Genomic DNA, 14,142 nt, shown 5'->3' with positions numbered 1-14,142 from the left:
CTTCCTTCCTTCCTTCCTTCCTTCTTTCTTTTCTTTTCTTTTCTTTTCTTTTCTTTTCTTTTCTTTTCTTTTCTTTTCAAGAGAGGTCCAGAGATGCACGCCCAACCCAATGATGGCCAGCAGAGTTATTCACCTGGGCATCTCACAGGCAAGGTCCTCTCCCACCTTCCTGGTTTGACTGTCTAAATAAGGTGTCTCATTTTGCTCAAAGTATTTGGTGAAGGGTTTTTATGACTACAGCTTAAGTCAACTTAAGTCAACTTAAAATTATGTGAAAAAATATGTTCCTTACTCTAGGGAGCTTGTGTCCCACATCCATGTCAATGACAGTAATGTATCAAGTCAAGTTGCACCAAAGGAAAGGGATTGTGGGTAAGTCACAGGAGAATGCTCTCCTAGAAATATGGACAATAGCCTTCTTACTCAGAAAATAAATACTACAACACAAACAAAGGAATTTAAAGCATGAACAAGGAAACATGTAATGTATGTGAACATTATGTAATGTGTTATGTTATACAATAAAGAACTGACTTTTAAATAAATTATGCTGGTGATAGAAAATATTTCAGGAGCTCAGAAGAGGGAATCAATTTTTGGGGAAGAGCATCCCATTTTAACTGCCCAAATCTCTTCCGAGGTTCTAGTCATGTGATGTGACAGGGTCAGGGGTTTCACACTTGGAAGTTTCTATTACTGTGGATGTCACAATGTCAAGGAGATGTGAGCAAAGCAGAGAACTTGGACCATCAGCCACTTGGTACACAGCTCTTAGACAACATCCTGGGTCCGTGTTAATGCTTTGTCATTTGAGAATGTTCATTTTCAAACAGGGACCTTGCCTTTTTGTTTTACTTGTGCAGTGCATCCAGCTCGGAGCAAAGGGACAACACTGTACAAACACTTCAGATCAATGGCTCCACTCTGCAAAACAGCCTGGCCATCATTTGCCAAGAGACATAACAGATGCTTGTCCTTCCTGGCACGCCACATGGTCTGCGTTAGCCCTTTATCGTAAGCAAATGTAGTAAAATTAGAAGTAGATGGCTAGAAGTGGACAGATTCAATAAATTCACAATAGAGCCACGAAGAAATACAGCTACCAACTGCATGTCCAAAAGCCCTTAGCGTACTTCTTGGATGTGACATGTCCATAGCATCAGAACAAGGTCTGGTGAGTTGAAGGAGTTAAAAACGGAAGGTGACCTTGTCTGAGTACGTGAGACTCAATCACTCCACATGGTAAGAGTGATGGTGTTAATGATACCTAGAAACCAGAAGTCCTTTTAAGGAATGCTGAACAGTTTATCTGAATCAATGAACCTCCTAGATGACATCTTCTTACCAGCTTTACACTCTGTGTGGGGACGCAGGAAATGATGAAGACTGAGTCCGTCTTGCCGCCTAGCATCAGGGACATGCTTGTGTTATGACGTGTACTACTCCTGTACTTATTCCTGTCTTGTTGATGCTCAAATCAGATCAAATATATCTTCCTTTAGGTCCCTCATCCAAGAGATGCGACAGATAACCATGAGTGGGTTTCAGATTCTTTTCAGGGTGAAAAACATTTAAATTTACAGAGTCATGAAAGGAAGGATGCTAATGTGTGAGGGTTACAAAATATTTGTTCTTAATATCCCTCCAAACTGAGCAACCACTCTGATGGGAAGAAAGTAAAAATATCATTTAGTATATGCACAAAGGGATATACAAATAAATGTATGGCAGAGGAGTGATTAAAATATCTCTAGTGTGTGTGTATGTGTGTTGCATGTGTGTATGCAGATACATGTGTACCTGTGTGAGCATGCATGTAGGGGCCAGAGGTAGACTTTGGGTGACATCCACAATTGTTTCTCCATTTTGGTTTTTGAGATAGTCTCTCAGTGGCCCAGTAGTCTCTCAGCTTACCAATTCGGCTATATGTGGGAGGCCAGTGAGCCACAATGAGAGATGTGTAGCTCTAACTGTAGAAGTGTTAGCATCACCTTCATGCACAATAAATGCTTGCAATTAACTCTGTTTACTTAAGGAGATGGGAAACCTACTCATACACGACAACTGGGTGCACATCATGGTGTATGTACAAGCAGAACAATCTGACGATAATAAACAGCAAGCTATGGAATATTATAGCAGAGATGAACCATGTCCCTGGGGATTTAAGGTCTCTAAAGAACTAAAGCGAAGCCATTGTTAGTGCAGGGATGGGAGGAAGTGCACTAATTGGGGGTGTGTTAAGATTGGTTTTCTGGGTAGATTATGTTTCTTTTTCATTTCCCCATTAGACTCTGCTATTTGGGGGGGCTGCCCAGGGAGGACTAGCTTTCTCCCCGAGTTAATATTTAATATGCCTTTGTGGAATTTCATAATCCCTGAGTTGTTATTTTACATACTCATGGGGGGAACATTTCTCTTCATTCCTGAACAGATTTATTTTTAGGAAATGTGGTATAATTCTACAAGAATCTTGAGGGGGTCTTTTCAAAATGCATGATCATCCACGGTTTGGGGAGACATCTGGGTAAATCTTTGAGATGGGTTGGTTAAATTGACAATATACCATGAATTGAGCAAAAAACGATTGCTCTGACCCTTGTGGCTTTTGCTAGCCATCCTCAGAAGGCAGAGGGTTTATCCCTATAGGGTTCTTCGGTCTTTCCTTTGGGTTTTCTTTTGGTTGTTTCCTCATCTCGGCTCTGTAGTATCAAAGCCCAGTGCACACTCTTCTCAGTCAAATTCCGAATTCTGCCAAGTATCGGCACCTCTTCAACTTGCATCCCAGGGTAAGGGCCATCAAAGTTCTCATTCATGTTATAAAAATTGGCAACTCCCAGCAGAGTCACACTTAATAAAACACCAGTTTTAAATGCCATTGTGAAAATGAAAATACCTACCTCTCTTGCAGAATCAGTTTGTTCTCTTTTTTCCATGCGTCTTTAAAGTCAGAGCTGAATTCATGCCAGACACTGAAGAAAACATTTGGGGACACCTCCTTCTCTCCGAGTTTTGGTTTCATGAAGTAGTAGGCTGTGGTCTCCAAAAAGCTGTCAAAGCATACGCACACATGAGCATAAAAGCTATGATGACTTTCCAATATGGTCTAGTCCTTCTCCATCCAAACGCTGATTTCATTCATACACAATTGTTATTACCACGATGATCCTAGCTCCACATGAACCAACAGCAATTTCTCGTATGGGGTAAAGCTAATATGGGGTATTTCCTGTATGGTATATCTAATACTTTGGGCAACTAGAGTTTTAGTTGAAGATAAGAATGGTGGACAAAATTGTCTCAATACTGAAAACTACCAATGGTTAAAATTCCACTTTCCAGTGAATCTGACATATTTCAGGAATAAATGGTGGTCAATATGGGGATGCATTGAGAAGTAGTGAGCTTAAGTTTCTTTGATCGATCTATCTATCTGTCTGTCTGTCTATCTATCTACCATCTATCATCTATCCATTCTTTTGTTTCAGTTTTTATATGAAAACTATTTTTCTTTACTTTACACCCTAATGGCATCTTCCTCTCCCCCCTTCCTCAGTCTCTCACTCTCATCTCCCCTCCTCCAGGCCCCCTTCTTTTTCCTCAGAGGAGAGACCACCCATGGGTATCAACCAGCCTTGGCATATCAAGTTGCAGTAGGACTAGGTGCAACTCCTATTGCAAGGCAGTCCAGTTAGATTAAAGGAATCCAAAGGGAGACAGCAGAGTCAGAGAGAGCCCCTGCTCCTGCTGCTTTCTCACATGAAGAATGAGCCACACAAGTGTTAGATATGTGTCGGAGGGGGGGGGCTAGGTCCATCTTAAACTCCAAGCAAATAACATACCATCTGCTTTTCACTAACTTAGTATGTGTGCTAAGTCTCTATCATTCTGTGTGTATATTACTTGCATTCTTGGGTTGGAGGTTGGAAGGATGGGGAGAGAATATGACCTAGGGGACACAGATGAAGTGTGCCATCTAGATAACATGGCAGCAGCTAGCACACAGTGGACTTTGGTAACAGTGGAGTGATGAAGCCTATTCTTTAGTTAGGGTGCCTCAGAGGGCTTACTGCATCACGGCTGCGTAGAAGCTCAAGGTCATTCCACAAGGAACACATAAATAGTAAATAATATGTTTGAAAATGTCTCTCCATGCCATGAAACAGTTCCAGAAAAGGAGCCTGGCCCACAGTTCATAATGACACTCACGCTGGGGGAACCTGAGCAGCAGGTCACAGAAGGTCAGAGGTACATCACAAGGAGCAGTACAAATCAATCGCATCTTTTTGTTTTTACCTTTACAGATGGCCAGCACTATTTCTGTTATATAGACATCAAACCTCATTTACTCTGAAACAAAAACTTCTATGGCAGCATGATTTTCCAAATAATAAAAAAACAAACAAATAAATACGATTTCATTCATTTTATGTATATGTGTATATATATAGTATATATATACACATATAGTATATATATAGTCTCATATATGTACATGTGTACATAAATATGTATATATATGTATATAAATTACATGTATATATGTATGTGTATTAAGTATAGTGTATATGTATGCATATAAGTATAGTGTATCTTGTATACATATATACAAGTTATCATGTGAATATATATATTCAATTTATCATGTAGCAGATTTAAAACTTTTGGTATAAAATAATGTGAACATTTAGAAGATGAGATCTTTATGCTAAGTTTGATCAGAAGGTTTTTCAATTTTGACTTTTTAATTGGATATTTTCTTTATTTACATTTCAAATGTTATCCCCTTTCCTGGTCTCCTCCCTCCCGGAAAACCCCTATTCCATCCTCCCTCCCCCTGCTTCTGTGAGGGTGTTCCTCCACCCACCCACCCACTCCCACCTCCCGGTCCTGGATTCTCCTACTCTGTGGCATCTATTGAGCCTTCATAGGACCAAGGACCTCCCCTGCCATTGATGCCTGACAAGGCCATCCTTTGGTACATATGCAGCTGGAGCCATGTGTACTCCTTGGTTGATGGCTTAGTCCTTGGGAGCTCTGGGGGAGTCTGGTTGGTTGATATTGTTGTTCTTCCTATGGGATTGAAAACCCCTTCAACTCCTTCAGTCCTTTCTCTAACTCCTCTATTGGGGAACCCACACTCAGTCCAATGGTTGGCTGTAAGCATCTGCCTCTGTATTTGTAAGGCTCTGGCAGGGCCTCTCAGGAGACAGCTATATCAAGCCCTTTTCAGCACGCACTTCTTAGCATCCACAATAGTGTCTGGGTTTAGTAACTGTATATGGGATGCATCTCCAGGAGAGACAGTGTCAGGATGGCCTTTCCTTTGGTCTCTGCTCTACACTTTATCTCCATACTTGCTCCTGTGAGTATTTTCTAAGAAGTGTGTGAGTGACTAAAGCACCCACACTTTGGTCTCTTCTTGAGCTTCATGTGGTCCATGAATTGTACCTTGGGTATTCAATTGTAACTTTATAGTAAACACAAAAATAAAATTCAGATCCATATAGTGGTAGTATTGAAGTCAATAAGGTTTATCACAGCCTAGACTTGTATTCCTTGAAAATATTCCCCAGTATTTAGCCATCATAACTTGAAATGGAATTAGCTCTGTCAGTTTTTGGCAGTATCTTTAGACTAGACATTGCCGGCTTAACATAACATATCATCTACTTTATCATCTTAGTAACTGAGGGATTGGAAAAATTGCTGAGTCAGCACAGTGCTTGTGGTGCCAATATAATGACGTAGCATCCATGTAGACAAGCTGTAGCTTTTCTGTGATAGCTCAAAATGAAAATAATAGCATGATGGAGAACCTCCTAGCATGTGCAACGCCCTAGGTTCCATCATCACTACCAATAACAACAAAACAAAAACATAACAAAAAAGTTCATAGCCACTTCTGATTATTATTTAGCTAATGTGTGGTGAATCTATTCTGCCCTTAAACTTACAATATGGCTATCTCTGAGCAACAAGAGTAACATCGTTTCATTTCCAGGAAGAGGAGGCGATACTGCTTTGATTGTATGTGTGGCTCTCCGGAACCACATTCTTCCCTTGGTAGGCTATTTGGGAGATGAATCATCATAGTCTACAAATCCTCTGAGATAATGATGTAAAATGTATGTTTATGGGAGCGTTCAGGTAATCCCAGCCAACATGACAGCGTGGGCATTCAACTACAGATACGTACTCAGAGAATGAATAGGGTGAGACAGAGCTAGTTCTTTCAAAGCCAATGAGGTGTACGCAGACATGCTTGTAGGGAGAGTTTCTTACCTCTGGATCATCACTGGAGAGTTTTAGTGATATATTAGGGTTATGGCTCAAATTCTTTGACCACTCACTTATCCTCGTGTTACAGAGGAGCCCAGTCTGCGAGGCTGTAATGTTATCCACCCACTCAGCTATCTTGCAGGAAATTGGTATAATGGTAAGGACATATGATTTAGGGTGAGAAGATGTAGAATGCTGGAGTCCATCTCTAACTACACAAGACAAACATTTAATGCCATTCTTACATTTTTTCATCAGCAACAGAGAGATTATAAACAAGTATGTCATATTATGAGGGAAAAATCTCCATTTTGGAAGCTCCAAAGTATCTGTATAGTATTTTCACAATAATTCATCTCATATTTTACTTGACTTTATAATACATGTTATTCATTTATATATAGTGTATAATTTTATTCCAAATCAAAACCACTTTCATTGGGATATTATGGGTGTTTTATATACATATGTTCATGTGTAGATGTTAGTGTATGAACTGAACCTGAGGCATCATCTAATAAGCACTGGTGACCTACCTATCTCTATATTCCTACTGTCTCCATGGCACCAGATGGATGTGCTCATACATAACTTTTACATAAATGATACAGATCTGAAATACTAATATTTTCTCCTATAACATGAAACATGATTGTTTAATTATGGAGAACATGGCATTTAATATTTTATTACTTGTCACTTCTCAGCATTGAAGTATTAAATTAGTGTGCCTTTGAAGTGCAATGTATGAGAATGTTTGAATTTTAAAATTACTGCTTTTGAGTTTCCAACCTGGGTGTCATGAAAAATCATGATTAGAACATAATTTGCACATGTACATACACGCACACACACACAAACACACACACACACACACACACACACACACACAAGAGTATCCAAACACAAAATTGGAAATCATAATATACAAGTGAAAGACAAGGTTAAAAAAAAATGCCCAAACAAAGCATTGTGAGAAAAGAGATCTCCAAAAACACCATTAACTTCCTTTTCTGGTGGCCATGCACTGCTGAACATGGGGCCTCCCTTGTCTGCATAGTCAGTGAGACTACACTGGAGAAAATTAATTTCCCATTTGAGAACATTTGTCAGTCATTGGTAGCTTCTGGGTTAGGGACGGGATTCCCCAGGGATCAGGACTGATAGGGAAATGCCATCTGGCTTGGACCTCTGCAGACCCCTGTGCATTGTGCAATCATCTTTGTGAGTTCATATGTGTGTCAATCCTGCTGTGCATGCTTCCACCTGAGCATCTCTGAGAGTTCACACGTGTTTGTGTGTCAATCCCCTGCATTGTGAAGGCACTGTTCCCTTGCTGTTCCCCATCTCCCCGACTTTGTTTGTTTGATTGATTGTTTTGGAAACAGGGTTTCGTTCTGTAACCTTCGATGTCCTAAAACTCGCTTGGTACACCAGGTTTGATTTGCACTCAGAAATCTGCCTGCCTCTGCCTCTCGAGTGCTAGTATTAAAGGTGTGTGCCACCACCACCCTCTGACTGTTATAACTTTTCTTCTTCTTCTGACCTCTCATGGGACGATTATATGACTCAGTGTTCCATGGTCTCTCACTCTTTGCAAGCTGTGCAGTTGTGAGTCAATATATTAGTTCCCATTTCCTGTAGGAGAAAGCATCTCTGATGCTTATTGAATGAGAAACTAATCGCACTTATGACTGATGTGAGAAAACCCAGCCAGATGTGGGTGGTGTTATCCCCGGCTGGGTGGTGATCCTGGGTGCTGTAAGAAAGCATGCTGAGCAAGTCACGAGGTGTAAGCCAGTGCAACACTCCTCCATGGCCTCAGCATCAGCTTGTCTCCAGGTTCTTGTATTGGCTACTTTTGATGATGAAATGTAAGAAAAGCTAAGCAAAACAAATGCTTTCTTCCCCAAACTGCTTTTGGCTATGGTGTTTCATCACAGCAATAGTAATCCTAAATAAGAAATAGACTAAAATATTTTAAAGAACCTCTATATGATTATCATCAGTAAATGTTTGACATTTTGGGGGGAAAATGGTCTTGATTAGAAATAGTTCAAGAAATCCTGATACAGGTTAGTAAAACCAGAAAGTTATCTTGGCATGCCTTTCCACTGAAAGTTCAATAAAACTGTTTTCATATAAAAGTAAACAAGAGAAGATGGCAGTAATAAAAAGGAGATGCTATTCAAACATGTAGCATAGTGGAACCAGCTTTATCTACTTAGTACCGGAGTTAGTGAACTTCGAGACAAACAGTACACAGCATGTCAGTATGATTAAAAACTTCAAGTCATCGGAGAGATGTCACACACACACACACACACACACACACACACACACACACACACACACACANCACACACACACACACACACAGAGAGAGAGAGAGAGAGAGAGAGAGAGAGAGAGAGAGAGAGAGAGAGAGAGAGAGAGCATCTTTAATATAACCATTAATAAGTAGACCTAATTGGCAGCTGAAATTGCAATGATAAAGTTTGCAAGAGCATACAAGTCAACTACTAACATAGACCTTATGGTGAGTCTGAGTCTTAGTACAACTTAATGGATTGAAATCATGGAGAGTGGTATCCAACTACAATGGCAATAAATTATGAAAAACTAAAAGCAGCATATATAGGAAATCTATTACTCCAAAATTAACAACAACAAAAAAGCACTATAAATGATATCTGATCTCCAAACTGAAAATTAAAGGCAACTAGGGAATAATTTAAAAGTAAATAAGATGATATTGAAATGGATGATATGCAAGTAACATGTTAGACAAAAATTCATGGCTTTAAAATGCTTAGATTACAGAAGAAAGTTAAAGATGGAGCCTTCCAACTCCAGAAGCTACAGAAACTTTACAAATCAAACTCAGTGACATTTTAAAAACACATTGCTTAAAAAGACCACAAAACAAAGAATAACTAAACCTTATAGGAAAACAATATCAGAATTTACTTAATAAAAATGTAATAAAATTAATAAATCTCTAACACTGATTTTTAAAAAACAGATTAGATAAAAATTTCTAATACTAGTGATCAAAATGCAACCACTTTTGTCAATTATATAAAACTAAAATCATAAAATATTATAAGTGATCTTATAACTATAGACTAGATACTAAAGAAAAAAAATCAAAAATTCTTAAAAAAATAAAAACTAAAGCTGACAAATAAGATAGAAATCCAAAATAACCCTCCATTTAAGAAATTGAAGTTGTTTTTATTGAATTATTTTTTAGCAAAAAGGTTACATTTTTATGAACTTATAATTAAAATCATTACCATCTTCCAAGTACTTCTGGGAAAGCTACTTCACAAAGAAAAAGCTACTAAACATTTGGTAAATAAAATCAATTTTATATAAACATTAAAAAAAAAAAACAGAGAGAAGGTACAATTCAGAGCACATTTGGGAGATGAGATTGCCCTGATTTTAGTATTAAAAACCAAAATAGACACCATAGAACAGAAAACATATTTATACATCTATCCTTTGGGAATCATGCTTGCTAAGACACTACCCAATGACATAGTACTTCCTAAAATAGATAGTTTTAAGAATTGCCCTTGCAAATCAGAGCTTTTCCCAATGAAACAAAATACTGTTAATATTTGAAAAGCAACCAGTGTGATTTTTTACATTAACAGAATAAATAAAAACTATATCATAATTTCTAAAAGTAATTTGAAAAAAATCCAATGCCAATTTTACAGTTGATGAATTAGACTTCAAAAAATAAAAAAATTATTCATAAGAACACACTTGAAGAAATTACCAGGCAAATCACAGGAAAAAATATTGTCAATCCATGCATCTTGTCAAAGATTCTTGGAACCTGTTGATAACTCACACCAATCATATAAAAGGAACCAAAAATAGAAACTTATACAGTATATTTGAACAAATGGTATGATGGTTTATATAAGTTTGGCCCAGGGAGTGACACTGTTAGAAGGTGTGGCCCTGGTGGAGTAGGTGTGTTACTGTAGGTGTGGACTTTAAGACCCTCATCCTAACTACCTAGAAGCCAAAATTGTGCTTGCAGCCTTCCTATGAAGATGTAGAACTCTCAGCTCCTCCTGCACCATGCCTGCCTAGATGCTGCCAATGTTCCTGTCTTGATGATAATGGTCTGAATCTCTGAACATGTAAGCCAGCCCAATTAAATGTAGTCCTTTAATTGACTTGCCTTGGTCATAGTGTCTATTCACAGCAATAAAACCCTTAGACAAATGGTAAACATATGTCCAACATGAATGTTTCTTTAAGGAAATGTAAATTAAGACAACAAAAGAGTGTTGCTTCTAAACTATAGAGCCCTGCTAATGAAATTACAATGACAGAAGTTGATAACAGATGAAATACAGCAGGTTGCTTTTGAATATGTAAAATGTTAAACAACTTTGAAGATGGTCGAGGGTTTAGAAAGCTAAATGCATGTTCTTAGACGACCCACCAACATAGACTCATCCCCATAATGAATGGAAATGTCCACAGAAAGAACATTGACCATAACCCCAAACTAGAAACCATAATACCCATCAACAAGAGAATGGATAAACTGTTATCTATGGGTATGACCGATTATAGCTTAGTAAAATAAATGACACTAGTAAAATGTTGTTTTGATTGTATCTCACAAACATATGCAGATGAAACTGAAGTAAAAATTATACACGTCATATGATCCCACTTATATTAAGACTGAGTATGAGCCGGGCATGGTGGCGCATGCCTTTAATCCCAGCACTTGGGAGGCAGAGGCAGGCGGATTTCTGAGTTCGAGGCCAGCCTGGTCTATAAAGTGAGTTCCAGGAAAGCCAGGGCTATACAGAGAAACCCTGTCTCGAAAAACCACACACACACACACACACACACACACACACACACACACACACACACAAAGACTGAGTATATGCAAAACTAATCTAAATTGGCAGAAATGAAAACATTGATCCTCTCTCTCCATGCTATGGAGCAAATAGGTTGAGGCCATTGAACCTTCAAGGCAGGTGACAGTGGTAGTCATGAAAAGTGCTTTACTGTACATCCAAGCCTAGTTTGAACCCAAGGATCCTCTTGCTTTTGTCTCCAGTACTAAGACTTCTGGTATGGTCACCATGGCCAATAAACTGTTTTAGAAGATGTATTGGTAATCACTTCCTAAAGGGAATATTTAGGTTCTATTCCATATGATGTAGAAATTATGTCAATTTAAAAGAAAGTATATAAAAATGAAATAGAAGGAAATGCTGAGCTGGGTATGATGTTCATACCTGTAATCCTGGAATTTTGAAGAGCTGAGGTGGGAGGATTACTGTGAGTTTTAAGCTAGTCTGGGTTATATAATGAATTTTAGGCCAGTCTGTGTTAAAATGTGAGACCTTGTCTCAAAATCAAATGCTGAAAAATCTACACTTTTCCCAATTAAGAATGGAAAGAATGGAAAATTGAAAAGTAATTTAAATCCATACAAGCAGTCTTTTTGTCTCTGTAGTAGATCCTCTGTGTTGGTCAAACAAATATGTAAATAATATGGAATACCTATTAATAAAAAAAAGAAAAGAAAGTGTTGGAAAGAAAGAACAAGACAATGAAAAAAAGAAAGAAAGAAAGACTGAGACTTGGTCCTGGGAAGACGAAAGCAAGCTGGAAGAAAAGCACGACTTTGCAGACCAATAAGAACGTGCCAGGAACACACGCCCATGACCCAGATGAAACAGTTGCCCGGGACATGCTGAAGCGTATTTATAAAACAACAGAGCTGTAAAAATGAATTTGAAGTAGGAAAGACTTGGCGAAGAGGAAGCAACAGACGTTAGTGAAGCACATGAAATTAAAACTGACCACTGAACACACACAGACTAGACTAGAAGTAAAGAAGAGTTAATAAACGTGACGTGTGATGCCGATGGGAGATGAAATATAAAGAACATTTTAAAAACTGATAAATGAACGGAAAAATAGAAAAAGTTAAAAGTACAGAAGACAAAAATATTCTTGCATATGAATGATATCCCTTTAAAAACAGAGTCCCTAATAAGCCAAGGATAGACTAGTGGTCACCTGAAGCAGGAGAGGGAGCAACACAAAGTGGAGTTAGGTGGGGCAATGAGGACTAAAGTTAGATATTAGTAATAAGTTCAGGTATGGTAGAAGCACTTTAGTTAATACGTATATGAAAAAACAGCTAAATGACCTTCTCACCACAAAGAATTAAGTGTCAGTGGTAATGTTTATACCAATCATTTTCTAGTATAATCATTATGTGTCTACAAATATAGAGAAACATCTGGTTGTACCTGATAAATATGAAGTTGTGTGTTGATTAAAAAAAAAAAAAAACCTAACAAGGTGAAAGTTCGCAGAGAAGACAACTGAAGTAATAAAGAGAACAAATATGAAAAAGTGAGACACAGTAAGACTCAGGAAGATGGATCCGTGCACAGAGGCGCTTGCACAAAGAATATTCATGGCCTGAGTTCAAATCCTCAGACAGCATACAAAGGTGGAAGGAGTAAACCAATCCTATAAGGTTGTGCTCTGACCTGCCCCCATCCTGCACACATGCGTGAGCGCACACATACACAAACTGGTAACAAATATAAAAATATGACTTAAAGGGATGTGATCAATGAAACACGTCATTTAAGGCCGCAATCCCAGGACGAATGCGGCCAAGCATTTAATACCCACACAAGTAAAAGAGCATAGGGAAACTCTTTCAAGTACAGAAGACTTCAAAGGATATTAGTTCATGAGAAACTTGCAGGAATTGGGCTCTACAACAACAAAATGGCAGATGAGATACTACCTTCTGGCAAGCATAGTAAGAATTCAGGCCTGGCCTACAAGTGCTAGTAGGGGATCTCCCACGAACATGAACAGTTTGGTCCACATAATAGTACAGCAACTGACAGTGTAGTGAATTCATTGTGAAATCAGTAGGATAGATCAGATGCTATTCAAAGACCCTCGAAAAACCTCAGATTTGTGACTGCTTGGTGGAATTGTTTGGTTGAGTTCAGGGAGAAATATACAACGTATTCTAGAGTCCTCTGTCACAGAAAAGCCAAGAAAGGTCCCATTGGTGAGCTCACTTTTTCCTTTGGGGTGACCATTCCTGCTGTTTTCTGTGGTGAGACTCTCCAGTGAGATCTTTTACATGAGTGAAAATAGTACCTACCAAGATCTGGCTCACACCTACCAGGTTTAAATACATGAGCTCACCATGACCTGTGAGTAGATTCTGGAGATTCATCATTGTCTTGCTTTGGATATTGGTGAACTACGGAGTCTTGCCTTTCTTTGTAGACCATGGCCAAGGAGGTTAAGTTTTTCTTTAAAAGTGTTTCACTTAATGATGGAGAGAAAAGAGAGCAAAGTCCTGTGCTTTATAAATTATAAAGAGTTAACATATATTAATATCAGCTTTTAAAACCTAGAAGTCTCACAAGGTCAAATTGCATGCTTCTTTGTCCTAGAAGTTACTACGTCACTCACGGATGATCTCACTACAATGTATTCAAGCATGTTCACACATTCTCAGGCACCTAGAATACCTGATAATCTGCAGGCAATACCGACCAAGTAAACTACACCATTTACATGGAATAAGGTAAATTCACGCTAAGGAGAAAATGCAGAATAAATGATCTAGTTCCTTCAACAATTAAGATCCAAAGGGAAAGTCTAGGAATTCTATTTCAGGAATATTTAATTATCACAATCTTTCTGATGAAATGGTAGGTCACCTTTATGTCAAAGTAGAACATGTGATGTCACAATGGATCATTATATTGTTACAATGGTACATTACATTACCAACACTGAAGCATTGTG

General features: G+C 38.4%; 1 protein-coding gene across 1 annotated transcript in view; it reads right to left on the bottom strand.

Annotated features, from left to right (window-relative positions):
• Window positions 1-14,142, bottom strand: part of Fmn2 (formin 2) — a 304,491-nt gene that overhangs the window by 28,573 nt on the left and 261,776 nt on the right. Inside the window, 1 exon segment of the mRNA XM_021197955.2 lies at window positions 2,901-3,050. Coding sequence (XP_021053614.1) covers window positions 2,901-3,050 — 150 coding nt within the window.

This window comes from Mus pahari, chromosome 5 (assembly GCF_900095145.1).
Source record: "Mus pahari chromosome 5, PAHARI_EIJ_v1.1, whole genome shotgun sequence".
NCBI lineage: Eukaryota > Metazoa > Chordata > Mammalia > Rodentia > Muridae > Mus > Mus pahari.
The sequence above is the reverse complement of the archived record's forward strand: the minus strand, read 5'-3'. Positions and strand labels throughout refer to the sequence as shown.